This window comes from Arabidopsis thaliana, chromosome 2, assembly GCF_000001735.4.
Source record: "Arabidopsis thaliana chromosome 2, partial sequence".
In the NCBI taxonomy this organism is placed as follows: domain Eukaryota; kingdom Viridiplantae; phylum Streptophyta; class Magnoliopsida; order Brassicales; family Brassicaceae; genus Arabidopsis; species Arabidopsis thaliana.
Window position 1 is genome coordinate 14,822,055 of NC_003071.7, and position 13,862 is coordinate 14,835,916.

Sequence of the window (13,862 nt, forward strand, 5' to 3'; positions counted from 1 at the left end):
TACTTTATAAGTTCTTTTTGCTTTTATCTTATTATTTTATCTCTTTTTAGATTTTGATTACAGAAATTATGGAAAAGGACAAAAATAAGGATTTTATTTGTTAGTTAAATGAGAAATTACTAAATTAATATAATATAAGTACGAAAAAATAGAATGAAAAATGCATCAACTCACTATGATTTATTCAGATTTTATGATTTATTTTTAGCGTAATATGTTCTTCATTTAAGGTTAAACGATTATAATAGAAAATAGTATATCGAACTTTTTTGATATAGAAGCCGAACGGGTGATAACGTAAAACAAACAAAACGATTAAAAAGATAGAAAATAAATAATGTTAGAAATAATGTCGAGAAAACCAAACATAAATTAATCCGGAGAAAAATCTAAAGATTTATGATATTTTCAAAAGTTGTTTTTTAATAAAAATAGTATTCATTAAAACCCTAGATCATGCAACATTGAATCACATATACTTAAACTTTTGTTTTCCTATATTATTCTGGAGATCATTATTTAGAAACTTCTAAAAGAAAAGAATAGAAGATTTTTAGAATATTTTCAAATATTACTTTTCCAAAAAATATTACTTAATAAAACTACCAAATCTCTAGATTTATAATATTTTCAAAGATTATATTTCCAAAAAAAAACATTCATAGATCCACTAAAAAAGCTTTGATCAACAAAAAAAAAAAAAAAAGAGATCCACTAAAACCCTAAATCATCATCAATATAAATTAATCTTGATGAACTTGTATAAAATAGGAATTGAAGAAGTTATAGAGCCAGAGCCAAAGATGCATGCTAGGACTCTGTTCATAAGAATTATGTGAGTGACTTATTTGACTGAGTTATTAAAAATTGAATCCTTGAAAAGAGAAAACAGAATTTAATTAAAATTGATTGTTTAGTTTTGTTTTGCAGGACAATGCCAAATTAACCCAATTTGAGTAGGCGACTCACATATCTCCCGCTCCGGCCAATCGACTCGTCATCTCCGCCATTATCACTACTCCTTCCTTCATTTCTGGTAAATCTTTGTACCCTTCTTCTCTATTCTTCATTCTTTTATTTTTTGTTACTTGTAGACTCGAAATTGATCTTATCAATCGCTTCCATCTCTCGATTGATTAACAATTTTAAAAGTTGATAATTTCGAGATTTGGAGTCTGTTTCTGGAAAATGTGGATAAGGATTTCTTATGATTCATGGATTAATGCGTACTGATTCGTTCACATGTTACTCAAAACTGTATCATGGGTTTTGAAGATCTGCATGTCTTCTTTTGTTGGTTAATTGTGATGATGAACTTAGATCATCATAACATGCATTGCCAAAGATATTCAATTTAATTGATTGCAATCTTTTCTAATCAATACGCGTTCTTGTAACTACTAGGAATCTAGGATGGTGTTTTTTAATTAATATGCTTTGTTGTAACTTACTAGGATGGTGTTTTTAGTTCATATTCTTGTATTACATTGAGTAGGCGTTGGGCATCATGGTACATTCAGAGTCATCAATACTTAGTTCCTTGCGCGGTGGTGATGGCGGTGGTATTCCTTGTTCTAAGGATGAACTAGCAATAAATGGTAGTTACACCGATCCTATGGGGCGGAGGAAGTCCAAGCGGTTTAAGGTTGCTGCGGAAAGTGAGTTTTCACCTGATTTTGGATCGATTACCAGGCAGCTCAGATCGAGAAGAATGCAGAAGGAGTTCACAGTTGAGACTTACGAGACCAGGAATGTTTCTGATGTTTGTGTTCTCTCTTCTCAAGCTGATGTTGAGTTGATTCCTGGAGAAATTGTTGCAGAAAGAGATAGCTTTAAGTCGGTTGATTGTAATGACATGTCGGTTGGGTTAACCGAAGGAGCTGAATCTCTTGGAGTTAACATGCAAGAACCTATGAAAGATAGGAATATGCCAGAGAACACAAGTGAGCAAAATATGGTGGAGGTCCATCCTCCAAGCATAAGCCTGCCAGAGGAAGATATGATGGGGTCTGTTTGCAGGAAAAGCATCACTGGAACAAAGGAGCTTCACGGAAGAACGATCTCTGTTGGGAGAGACTTATCTCCAAATATGGGGAGCAAGTTTTCAAAGAATGGAAAGACCGCTAAACGTTCTATATCGGTGGAAGAGGAAAACTTGGTTCTGGAGAAGTCAGATTCTGGAGACCATTTGGGTCCATCACCAGAGGTTTTGGAACTTGAGAAATCAGAGGTTTGGATAATTACAGACAAAGGGGTTGTAATGCCTTCACCAGTGAAGCCTTCCGAGAAGAGGAATGGAGATTATGGTGAAGGATCTATGAGGAAGAATAGTGAGAGGGTTGCCCTGGATAAAAAGAGATTAGCTAGTAAATTTCGGTTATCAAATGGTGGGCTTCCTAGTTGCTCAAGCAGTGGGGATAGTGCTCGGTATAAAGTTAAGGAAACAATGCGTCTTTTCCATGAAACTTGTAAAAAAATTATGCAAGAGGAAGAAGCAAGGCCTAGGAAAAGAGATGGTGGCAATTTCAAAGTGGTTTGCGAGGCTTCGAAAATTCTCAAGAGTAAAGGGAAAAATCTTTATAGTGGTACTCAGATTATTGGAACTGTGCCTGGTGTTGAGGTTGGCGATGAATTTCAATATAGAATGGAGCTGAACCTTCTTGGTATACATAGACCAAGTCAAAGTGGTATCGACTATATGAAAGATGACGGTGGGGAACTAGTTGCCACGAGTATTGTATCCTCGGGAGGTTATAATGACGTGCTTGATAACTCTGATGTCTTGATCTACACGGGTCAAGGCGGAAATGTGGGGAAAAAGAAAAATAATGAACCACCCAAAGACCAGCAGCTTGTAACGGGAAACCTTGCGTTGAAAAACAGTATAAACAAAAAGAACCCTGTGCGGGTCATAAGAGGCATCAAAAATACGACATTACAATCATCAGTTGTTGCAAAGAATTATGTTTACGATGGATTGTATCTGGTGGAAGAGTACTGGGAAGAAACCGGGTCTCACGGTAAACTCGTCTTCAAGTTCAAACTACGGCGTATTCCTGGACAACCCGAGCTTCCCTGGAAAGAGGTTGCGAAATCGAAAAAATCTGAGTTCCGGGATGGTCTTTGCAATGTTGATATCACAGAAGGGAAAGAGACATTACCCATATGCGCTGTGAACAATTTAGACGATGAGAAACCGCCACCGTTTATCTACACGGCTAAAATGATATATCCGGATTGGTGCCGGCCAATTCCTCCAAAGAGCTGCGGTTGCACAAACGGCTGCTCCAAGTCAAAAAACTGTGCCTGCATTGTGAAAAACGGTGGAAAGATACCTTATTACGATGGAGCCATTGTTGAAATTAAGCCCCTGGTCTATGAGTGTGGCCCACACTGCAAATGCCCACCTTCTTGCAACATGAGAGTCTCACAGCACGGGATCAAGATCAAGCTGGAGATCTTCAAAACGGAGTCAAGAGGTTGGGGAGTGAGATCGCTGGAATCTATTCCTATCGGGAGCTTCATCTGTGAGTACGCAGGAGAGCTTCTAGAGGATAAACAAGCTGAAAGCCTTACCGGGAAAGATGAGTATCTTTTTGATCTCGGGGACGAGGATGATCCGTTCACCATAAACGCAGCACAGAAAGGGAACATAGGGAGGTTTATAAACCATAGCTGCTCGCCGAATCTGTACGCACAGGACGTATTGTACGACCATGAGGAAATAAGAATACCTCACATTATGTTCTTTGCACTGGACAATATACCTCCACTTCAGGAACTCTCGTACGACTACAATTATAAGATCGATCAGGTATACGACTCTAATGGTAATATCAAGAAGAAATTTTGCTATTGTGGTTCCGCTGAGTGTAGTGGTAGGCTCTACTAATAAGCTGTTGTTAGCACTTGTATTCTTCTTCATTTTCCCCCTTGATGTTCAGTTCTGTCTGAATAAGCAAATTAGAAGACAGCTTTAGCCAAATTTTCAACACATTGTATGACATAATTGGTGTCAATTAGTGTTGTCATGTTTTAGCTGCATTGTTTCATTATTATGTTATTCACTGAACCTCACCATAATCCAAGTATTTCATAGTTATTTTCATACACTTTGTTGCGTTATTGCAACTATGGGTTCTTTTGTGTGTGTGTGTTTTTCTTGCATCTACAAGATTTGTTACTTATGATGACACCTGAAACCCCAGAAGCCAAGTAAATTACATGAGTTCACTATCTGTCTGAACCGAATTCAAACTTGATCATACTGATGTTGTCTTAGTGATTACTAAGCACCAAAGAAGTAGCTAGCTTCTTTGTTTGTTTGTCCAAATCTCAGTCGCTGATTTGGTTTGATTTGAAATTGGGAAAAGGAAGATATTACTGTTACTATTACTTAATTTATAGCTATGGGATCCACTATGTCACTTTTCATTATTCTTTATTGTTGATTCCAAAACTATTTATTTCACATTGTTTTTTAGCTTTTAAAGTACATAAAGGTTTTGAAGATCCATAAAGATTACTCTTGAATTAGGATAGAGATAACAATTGTGTACATAGATAGGATCATGATGTGTATATATAGTATGGGTGGCCATGAAATTTTTGGATAACAAATGTTAAAAAAGCTATAACTTATCCCTCCATTGAGATATTCTTGGTGATTAGACTGCTTTGGCCTTATGGTAGTCTCTAATTTTCCATGACCATCTATCGTTTATATCAGCCATATCTCAGGATTTTTGACTAGCTGTTTAATTTCATGTACAAATGTCTTTTTACTAGTTTTAGGTTAGATTACAAGAGTTTTTTTTTTTTTTTTTTTACTATTGTTAAATTAATTATGGGTTTTTGTAAATAGATTAAGAAAATTAGTGATTGGATATTGCTTTTATGACCTTAAACTTGTCTTTATCTGAAAGTAGTCTTGTCCAATCTCAAACCACTTCTTAAAAATATTGATGTGTGTTTTGTTTTTTGATGAAAGGCTTTACAAAATTCTAACCGGGTTCACTGGATTTTATGTTTTGGAGGTTAGCTCGCAATTGTAATTATAACTCACTAAAATAAACATACAAACAATTATTGGTTGGTAATTAACAACCAAACCACCAAATAAATTAAATAGAGAAAAATAAATACACCATATAATAAAACACCATTACTTTAAAATCACCTGAAGTTTTTGCAATTAGAGATACACACAATTTTGGAATCTTAGAGAATAAGCTCTCTTAATAATTTGTTTAATCATTAAGTAAAAATTGTCATCAAGGACTGGGTCAACAAGTGGCAAATGGATGGCATTTTAGTAAATAACTGAAACTAAGAGGTGTTTATTGTGTTCTCACGTGGATCTCTTACCTTAGTTTCAAAAGTTCAAAATTGAGCTCTTCTCTTCTTCTTCCTTCTTCTTCTTCTTCGCGAAAACTTGGAAACTGTTTTAGGAACAAAAACCAGAGGCTTTGATTTGGAAAAAACCCTAATTTTCAACAACCCTAAATCCCCTACCATTTCTCCCCAAATCCTCTTTCCAAGTTCCATACTCTTTATGTAAATGCATCTGAAGAAATCATCTGTAACAGAACGACGATTAATCGGGAAAGACGATTCCGATCCAAACCAAATCCCCAATCCGATTCATCATCATCATCAGACCCAGAATAAAAATCGAACCGCCATTGATAATAAAGGCTCTGGCTTCACTAAGTATAATCATCCCCAAGGTCAGAATCATCATCACACGGTTGATATCCCAACCGGTGTTGACCATTTCCGACGAAGAAGCGCACGGGCACGATCAGGATCGATTTCTTCATTTTTCCCATCAAATCTTTTGTCTTCTCTTTCTTCCTATCGTCCTGTGATTGCTCGGTTCTTGAGGAAGCTTCTACGCTATACCCTTAGAGCCCGTTTGATTTGTTTCCATCTTCGTTTCTTGCTTCTTCTCGCTGTCCCTCCTTTATACATCTTCTTCCTTGTTATCAATCTTCGTATCTTCCTTCGTCTAGTCTTTGTGATTATCGCTTTATCCTTCATCCTCTCGATCTCTCTCAGATTCGCTCTTCCTCACTTAACATCAATTCGTCTTTTTGTCGCACGCTTGCTGACATTTATCCCTGCCAGATTCTCTTCCTCTCAGCCGAGCACTGACCGAGTTGTTTGGTCCATTGGGTCGAAGCCAGTTGCGGAGAATAATAAGACAAATTCAGGATCTTGGGTTCAGAAGTATGGCACTAATGATATGTATGAAGGAGAGTTTCATAGAGGAAAGTGTTCAGGAAGTGGAGTTTATTACTATTCTATGAAAGGCAAATACGAAGGAGAGTGGATTGATGGGAAATATGATGGTTATGGAGTAGAAACATGGTCTAAAGGGAGTAGGTATCGAGGTCAATATAGGTTAGGTCTAAGACATGGAATTGGAGTTTATACGTTTTATACAGGAGATGTGTATGCTGGTGAATGGTCTAATGGGCAGTGCCATGGTTGTGGTGTATATACCTCTGAGGATGGAAGTAGATATGACGGAGAGTTCAAGTGGGGTGTCAAACATGGCCTTGGTAGTTACCATTTCAGGTCAGCATTGTTCTTTTTTACTCTGCATAGTCATTTGAGTTTCTGGAATATGGTTGTGCTTTGACCTGTAATGGTGGTGCATTAGATCCCTGTATATGTTGCTCGTCTAAGTGTGTTTGCTATCTTGAGTTCCATTGTTTTTGAAGGGTCGTGTAGTTGTCTTTCTCTTTATTGTTGCCCTTGTTCACTTGGGTGTGTGAATCTGGAGGACCTCTGAAAGGTTTTCAATTTCGATTTCTGACATCAGATGGATAACTGGGTTTTGTTTCCTGCTTCTTGTGGTTATCCTCACCTTATAAGCTAGTCTAGTGAACATCAAAGTTTAGGCTTTTGTGTTACTCTCAGTTAGCATTGATCTTAAGCAATTGCATGAAGCACTGGTGGTCCAGTATGCTTTAGCGGTACCATGGCTTTAAAACTACATTTAACTTGGAGTTATGCTGCTGTTGCAGAAATGGTGATGCGTATGCTGGGGAGTATTTTGCAGACAAGATGCATGGTTTTGGAGTGTATCACTTTGCGAACGGGCATAAGTATGAAGGAGCTTGGCACGAGGGAAGAAGGCAAGGGCTTGGTATGTATACTTTCAGGAATGGTGATACACAAGCCGGTCATTGGGAAGACGGTGTACTCAGTTGTCCTACCGAGCAGACTATCCGTCCTGGATCATCTTTTACCATAAGCCATTCCAAAGTTGTTGATGCTGTTGAGGTAAAAGTTAACTAGTAGTTTATCTTTAGTACTGCAAACACCATATATGTATTAAACTAAGCTTGTTCTCTCTTTCTCCTTCAGCAAGCAAGGAAAGCAGCTGAGAAAGCACATGAAGTTGTGAAAGTGGAAGAGAGGATCAAGAGAGCGGTGATGGCTGCAAATAGAGCAGCGAATGCAGCTAGAGTAGCAGCCGTGAAGGCTGTCCAATCCCAGACCTTTCACAGGAATGATGGCGATCTTGAAACCAATTGTTGAGCATAGGTTAGAAGAGATCTTCCTTAACAGGTTTTCTTGTTCCTTTATGAGCAAAGCTAGTTTGAAACTGTAGATAATAAACTAGAGATGATCTTTGTATATCAACAAGAAAAAAATTGGGTCTGCTTCATAGAATGCAACTGACATACATGTAGCCAAAAATCCCTATCTTGATTAAACAATTAGAAGAATCTGGTATATCAGTCTTATAACAAAAGATGAATCTGGTCTTGAAAAGTTGTGTATGAGTAGAAGAAGTCTAGCTCTCAGTTTGTTCTCTGAGCCTTCTGATGGTACTCCTAACAGTTACAGCACTAGCAGTATTCATCGTGTAGGCACCTCCAGCCTTAACTTTCCCACAGTCCTTACATCCCCAAATTCCAACAGCCTTCCGTTTAACAGCATACTTGCCACAGAACTAGCAGAAGTATTTGCTGTGCTGACTCACTTCCATCTTCTTGATTTGCTTCCTAAGACTGGCACCATATCTGGTCCCTTAACAGACAACATTTCAACAGATTCAGAAACAATGTAAAATGGGCTGAAAATCTGAAATCAAAAGAGGGATCTTATGATTCACACAGCAGACAACATCTCATGCTATGAAGCATTTATTTGAATGAACTAAAAGCAAGGATTTAGGCCGTTTTTATTTGGGCCAAGCTAGATGACATTATACACTTCCCTTAATTAGTTGAATTCGGTTTTTCTTAAGTACACTTTTTTTTTTTCTTTGTCCTAATTTTTCTTATTTTCAAATTTAGTTTGGATTTCGATTTTTGCATTTACCGGTTTGTATAATAAATAAACGATTCTAATTTAATGAAGGACTGAAAGTTTTGTTTCGTTTTCGAATTAATTATTATGATGTGCTCTTTATTTTAATTTCATTTAAAGTCAATTATCAAAATTAAGCTAATGTAAAGAGTGTGGATCGTCAGATCTGGAGAGGTGACCAATCGTACGTCCCAGGTTATATGAGTTCCAACACTGACAAACGATGTCGTGGCGGGTCCCACTGGTTTTCGGTAACGCAGTTTTTCAAAATCTCTCATTTTCGTCCCTTCGAGCCAAATCAATGGCAAAAAATTAGCTTTTAGAATTCCCCAAGAACAAAAACAAAAAATGTCCGAGAGAAATTAGGGAAAAACAAAACAAATAAAATCTGGGTGTAGGGGAGAGAGAGCTCGTGCTCGTGATTTTGATATCTATCTCTTCGTTATCGATTTTGAACATCCACATTGTTCTTAGATCTGAAGAAAAAAAACACGGGTTCTGTTATTACGATTTGCTCGGCGATTTTGACACCAGGCTTTCAATTCTTTTCGTTGGAGGTGATTCGATTTCAGATCCATCGGATCTAATCTCGGCGAGTCGATTCGTGGTCGACATTTTTCAAAAACTGCTCGCGTGGATCTGAAGAAGAGACATTGTTGTCTTTTGTATATCGGCACTGAATTTTTCTGGGAATCTGTGTAAAGATGGATCCAATATCAGCGGTTAGCGAAGAGCTGGCTGAGATCGAAGGACAAATCAATGACATCTTCCGTGCTTTATCGTGAGAATGAATCTCTCTCTAGCGTTTTCTCTCCATTTGTGATTTGGTATTTGTGTCTATATAATAATGTTTTGATGTTTTTGTTTTCTACAGAAATGGATTCCAGAAGCTGGAGAAGATCAAAGATGCTAATAGGCAGAGTAGGCAGCTGGAAGAACTCACTGACAAAATGCGTGACTGTAAGAGGTATACATTCATTGAATCTGGTGTTTGATTATCCAATGATGATGATGATGATGCCTTGTTCTTCTTCTTTGCAGCCTTATTAAAGATTTCGATAGGGAAATCAAAAGCTTGGAAAGCGGTAATGATGCCAGCACTAACCGGATGTTGAACGATAGACGACAATCTATGGTTAAGGAACTCAACTCATATGTTGCTCTTAAGAAGAAGTAGGTCACACTTTTGCTAATTGCTTAACTGATGCTCATATTTATGGTGATTGATGATAATGAGGATGGTTATACAGATACTCATCAAACCTAGCAAGCAATAACAAGCGAGTAGATCTTTTCGATGGACCTGGAGAAGAACACATGGAAGAAAATGTCTTATTAGCTTCAAGTAAGTCTTTAAATCTCGTATTTTGCGACCAACTAACAATGAGATAGATATTTATTGCACTTTGTTGTTATATGATTACATACAACCTAACTAGAGTATTTACTGGAAACTTAATAACTCTCAGACATGTCCAATCAAGAGTTAATGGATAAAGGAAACTCAATGATGGATGACACAGATCAAGCTATTGAGAGAGGGAAAAAGGTCCGTTTTCAGATTATATGAATGTCTTATTGTCTCTTGAAATTTCAGTCTAATGTTCATGGAGCCGTGAATGCCATGTGATAACTTGTGTCCATTTTTCCATCTTCACTAAAGCAAAATCTCACTGCTTTTTTTGTGTCTGTGACAACAGATTGTACAAGAAACTATAAATGTGGGAACAGATACTTCAGCAGCTCTCAAGGCTCAGGTGTGTAGTTAGCCCACACTTGTTTCTTTCCAAACAGTCCTGCTTCTACCTGAATCTCATTTTTTTCCAAGATTGTGTATTTGTGTGTGAATTCTGAGAATTATTAAGATAGTTTACATTTTCCTTGTTCAGACCGAGCAAATGAGTAGAGTTGTCAATGAGCTCGATTCTATTCATTTCTCACTCAAGAAAGCCTCCAAGCTGGTCAAGGAAATTGGTAGGCAGGTTAGTCTCATAAATCTCCTTATTTCTTCTTTATATCATCATTACTTGTTATCTGCAGCTCCTTCTTGTCCCTTTCACTTACTCTCTGTCCTTCTTTTATCAGGTTGCCACTGACAAATGTATTATGGCATTTCTTTTCCTTATCGTCATTGGTGTCATAGCAATCATCATCGTCAAGGTACATCTCATCTCCTTTCTTATTCAAATGTGCACACACACTTGGATACTTGTTTGAGTTAAATAGATTTCGGTGTTCATCATTATTTTTTCTTGAATAATATGAGGTTATGTTTTTTACTTTGCTGGATACCTTGTTGATCGAAGAACCTATAAAAAGCACAAATACCCACAATTTTGTCTTTCTCCATTATTCAGTTATGCAATATATAAAGTTGTCTCCTATGTGATTGTTAATTTGATCTCACTTCTAGATTCATCTGCAATATCTTTCCTTCCAACGCTGTTATCTTGTTCACATTATCATACATGTAACTTCTTCTTTTTATTTCTTTTGTATAGATTGTGAACCCAAACAACAAAGACATTCGCGACATACCGGGTGTGGGCCTAGCTCCACCAGCCATGAACAGACGTCTGCTCTGGAACCATTACTGAAAAAAAAATATCTCATTTTCACACCATTCAAAATACTGGTACGTTGCACACTTTTTTGTCCCATACACATCTTGATCCTCCCCTTAGTCATGTTGTTGTAGATGAAACCGCCTCACTTGAGAAAGTAACCAGTTTCGATTCACATGGCTCTTGGCTGCTGCACATTTGAGCAGTCACAGGAATCAAATTCCCTTTCGTTAAAAACCCAGGATCAAAACCATCTTTTTTAGCTCATGTGTTTGTATAAGGATGACTCTTTTGTGTTCTATCATATGTACGTGTATTTTTAAAACGTCTTCTCTGTTTCATGTTCTGGTAATAAAAACTTGTTTCACTGGTTCAAAGTTGTAACTGAGTTGTATCATATCCGATATATATTAGTATATGACTTCACTCTCATTATCAGCGAAAAAAATTACGGTAAACAGACCAAAAAGTCTTTACAAACAATGACCAAAAAAACAATACGATTTTACAAGCTGCCGAATCTACAAATTGCACTAATCTGTATCATAGTTTCATGTAACAACAATGATGTTTTTAGAGTTTCTAATAAGAAAATTTTTAATTGATGTAACAAAAAAAAATGTGTAGTGTGGGAAATTTTAATATATATCAGTGAGTTTAGATAAAAATTTGAAAGTTTTAACTACAATTACTAAATTAACCACGTAATAGTGAGTCGTAAATCTACAAAGGATATGCGAGGGATCGATAATCAAGGCATATAATTCGGAGCTGATGAGTTAAGCTTTAGTTAGTTTGACTAACTACGGTTATGGTTAAGACTTAAGCAGAGTGGGGCTTATTAGTGGATTAATCTTTATTTGATTACTCCAATATTAAAACCTTTATCTCTCCATCTCTCTCTCCTTCACAACAAGCAACTGAGATTCAGAGACAAGAAAATGCAACGCGAGAAAACTCAAACGAATTTGCGTTTGGACGAAGGAGGAGGCAGCGTTTGGCAGAAATGCTCAAGACACGAAGGTCGTTTTGTCTGCGTTGCCGGTGTTTGTCCTTATTGCCTCCACGAACGCCTCTCCTCTCTCTGTCCCGATTGTGCTCACGATCTTCCCTGTTCGTGTACTCCACGCGCCTCCGTGTCTTCCCGTGGAGAAGGTGACGTTTCGTTCGCCCGTATTGGGTCGGTTGGCCGTGTTGCCAACTTGATTGAATGCGAACCGGCGTTTCGGAGGTCGACATCGATTACGGGTCCTTATTTCTGGTCTGCTAAACCGGAACCGATATTAGAAACTGAGAAGGATCTTAAACCGGGTCGTGGACGTTGGCTATGGAGATTGTTCAGAGGAAACAGAGAAGAAGAGACGAAAATAAAGGCTGCTAAGGTTATGAAGAAGTCGAATTCCGTTGCCGGAGAAGTTCTATTCTCACCGACGCCGGTGACTAGTAAGGGAAATGGTTGGTACTTTCCAAGTCCGATTAAGGTTTTCAGACAATCAAGAGTCTCCAAGATGATTTTTCAACAAAGATCTCCATTGTACAGAGGTTAACTTTTAGTTTTATTCTAGTCGTGTGTTCTGTTTTTTTTTTTCCTTTTGTTTTACGTAAAAGTTGATTAATGTTTTCTTTTCATAATGAAAATGTTGATGTTACACTTATACATAAAAATCGGATGAACCTGATAAATTCGTTGATGTTCATGTTGCTCTTTACAATTTTGGTTCATGCCGATAATTTTCTGTTATCGACATAGTACTTACGACAAACTTAAGATTACGAAAATAGGTGCAACTTATTTGTAGTACCATCAACCTCCTTTTGTTATTTTGATCAGGGAATTTTAAACTCATCTAAATTCAGTTGAATGTTGAAAATAATCATTGTTAGTTATTAGAAACCTAACCGTTTATTCCTTCAAGAACTTTATATTTCAATCAATGTAAAACTCTTCAGTCTTCACAAGAAAATTTTTATATTCCAAATGTAACAAATCTTCAGTCTTCAGAAGAAAAAAATAGAACACAACATACTCATAGTGATGTTTTAAACTACAAAGTACAAAATCTCAATTATCGAGAAGTAAAAAAGTTTCATGGCTTTTAAAATATATTTTTAAGAAAATGGGAAGAAGTAACATGGATACATGTGCGTGGAAGCCCTACCAAACACGTGAGTGAAGCCGTCTCCATATCCTAAAGAAGAACGTGGAAATAGGGAAATGTGAGGGCTTGTTAAGCAGATAGAGAACAGAGCCGACAAAGAGTGGCGACAAACCTACGCACACGGTTGCACCTTCTCTCCATTGTCATCATCACCAAATTCATTACCCTTCACTTCTCCACTTTCTTCAAAATAATTCCCTCAACCTTTTGATTCTTCTTAAATCGACCCAATATAATATTTTAATCCATATCATACAAAACTAAGAATATAGAAGAGCTATGGCTACATTTTGACAAGAGTACATTAATCTCAACGATACCAATCTTATTTTCTTGGTCTCTTGTACATCAACTTTAACGGATATTTTACATTGTTGGCCACTCCCAAACTAACTCATGTGTTTGGTGTTCCTAATTTTGACTTTAGTCAATACATTGACAAACAAACCCAAATCAATAGAGGTATAATTTAAACTGGTTCTTATACATTAAGAAATAAATTATATATTTTTCGTTAACAAAAGATAAATACAATCGAATTTGCTTTTATCTATATAAGCTCTTCATATAGGAGATTATTAGACATATGCTAATTAGTTTTCTTTCTACCGATGGTACGCACAGAATATGCTAATTAGTTTTCTTCATATGATTTGATTATAGTAAAAAAGAAGAAACAGAAGTTAAATAAATTCAGTACAATAATTACTTGATTACATGAAATAATCCATCTTAATATGGAACGTAAATGACGTCAAAACCAATAACCAGATACAAAAGGGTTAATTACGGAGGAAAGAAAATTACCTCT

The 13,862-nt window shown here is 36.8% G+C and overlaps 4 protein-coding genes, 2 long non-coding RNA genes and 1 pseudogene across 11 annotated transcripts; 4 read left to right on the forward strand and 3 right to left on the reverse strand.

The window, feature by feature from the left end:
- Positions 1-719: 719 nt before the first annotated feature.
- On the forward strand, positions 720-4,140 carry SUVH5 (SU(VAR)3-9 homolog 5). Of its 5 annotated transcripts, none has more exons than NM_129070.3 (3): positions 720-835; positions 918-1,036; positions 1,496-4,108. In NM_129070.3, the coding sequence occupies exon 3, from the start codon at positions 1,508-1,510 to the stop codon at positions 3,890-3,892; it is 2,385 nt and encodes a 794-aa protein (NP_181061.1). In that variant the 5' UTR covers positions 720-835; positions 918-1,036; positions 1,496-1,507; the 3' UTR covers positions 3,893-4,108. The 5 variants fall into 5 exon arrangements, with proteins under 5 accessions (NP_181061.1, NP_001324389.1, NP_001324388.1 ...); NM_001336547.1 differs by having other exon boundaries at positions 931-1,036; NM_001336550.1 differs by having other exon boundaries at positions 770-835; positions 1,580-4,140.
- Positions 4,141-4,145: 5 nt separating this feature from the next.
- Positions 4,146-4,386, reverse strand: AT2G08710. The gene has a single exon (NR_140394.1). It is a non-coding gene; the product is annotated as an other RNA (long non-coding RNA).
- Positions 4,387-5,305: 919 nt separating this feature from the next.
- On the forward strand, positions 5,306-7,790 carry AT2G35170 (Histone H3 K4-specific methyltransferase SET7/9 family protein). Its single transcript, NM_129071.3, has 3 exons — positions 5,306-6,582; positions 7,035-7,293; positions 7,378-7,790. Exons 1-3 carry the CDS (start codon positions 5,561-5,563, stop codon positions 7,549-7,551), a joined length of 1,455 nt encoding a protein of 484 aa, NP_565799.1. The 5' UTR covers positions 5,306-5,560; the 3' UTR covers positions 7,552-7,790.
- Positions 7,791-7,810: 20 nt separating this feature from the next.
- AT2G35180 lies at positions 7,811-8,085 on the reverse strand (annotated as a pseudogene). The gene has a single exon.
- A 486-nt stretch (positions 8,086-8,571) lies between these two features.
- NPSN11 (Putative plant snare 11) lies at positions 8,572-11,363 on the forward strand. Its single transcript, NM_129072.4, has 9 exons — positions 8,572-9,109; positions 9,203-9,295; positions 9,370-9,501; positions 9,579-9,673; positions 9,798-9,877; positions 10,029-10,085; positions 10,218-10,310; positions 10,414-10,488; positions 10,830-11,363. The coding sequence occupies exons 1-9, from the start codon at positions 9,033-9,035 to the stop codon at positions 10,923-10,925; spliced, it is 798 nt and encodes a 265-aa protein (NP_565800.1). The 5' UTR covers positions 8,572-9,032; the 3' UTR covers positions 10,926-11,363.
- Positions 11,364-11,793: 430 nt separating this feature from the next.
- Positions 11,794-12,612, forward strand: AT2G35200 (DUF740 family protein). Its single transcript, NM_129073.3, has one exon. The coding sequence runs from the start codon at positions 11,834-11,836 to the stop codon at positions 12,437-12,439; it is 606 nt and encodes a 201-aa protein (NP_181064.1). The 5' UTR covers positions 11,794-11,833; the 3' UTR covers positions 12,440-12,612.
- A 399-nt stretch (positions 12,613-13,011) lies between these two features.
- AT2G08715 lies at positions 13,012-13,288 on the reverse strand. Its single transcript, NR_140395.1, has one exon. It is a non-coding gene; the product is annotated as an other RNA (long non-coding RNA).
- Positions 13,289-13,862: the final 574 nt, after the last annotated feature.

Coding starts and splice junctions, on each gene's coding strand:
- SUVH5 (NM_129070.3), top strand. CDS start 1,508: ATGGTACATTCAGAGTCATCAATACTTAGTTCCTTGCGCGGTGGTGAT.
- AT2G35170 (NM_129071.3), top strand. CDS start 5,561: ATGCATCTGAAGAAATCATCTGTAACAGAACGACGATTAATCGGGAAA. Junction 6,583..7,034: donor CTTGGTAGTTACCATTTCAG/GTCAGCATTGTT, acceptor CTGCTGTTGCAG/AAATGGTGATGCGTATGCTG. Junction 7,294..7,377: donor AAGTTGTTGATGCTGTTGAG/GTAAAAGTTAAC, acceptor TTTCTCCTTCAG/CAAGCAAGGAAAGCAGCTGA.
- NPSN11 (NM_129072.4), top strand. CDS start 9,033: ATGGATCCAATATCAGCGGTTAGCGAAGAGCTGGCTGAGATCGAAGGA. Junction 9,502..9,578: donor TATGTTGCTCTTAAGAAGAA/GTAGGTCACACT, acceptor ATGGTTATACAG/ATACTCATCAAACCTAGCAA. Junction 10,311..10,413: donor TCAAGGAAATTGGTAGGCAG/GTTAGTCTCATA, acceptor TTCTTTTATCAG/GTTGCCACTGACAAATGTAT.
- AT2G35200 (NM_129073.3), top strand. CDS start 11,834: ATGCAACGCGAGAAAACTCAAACGAATTTGCGTTTGGACGAAGGAGGA.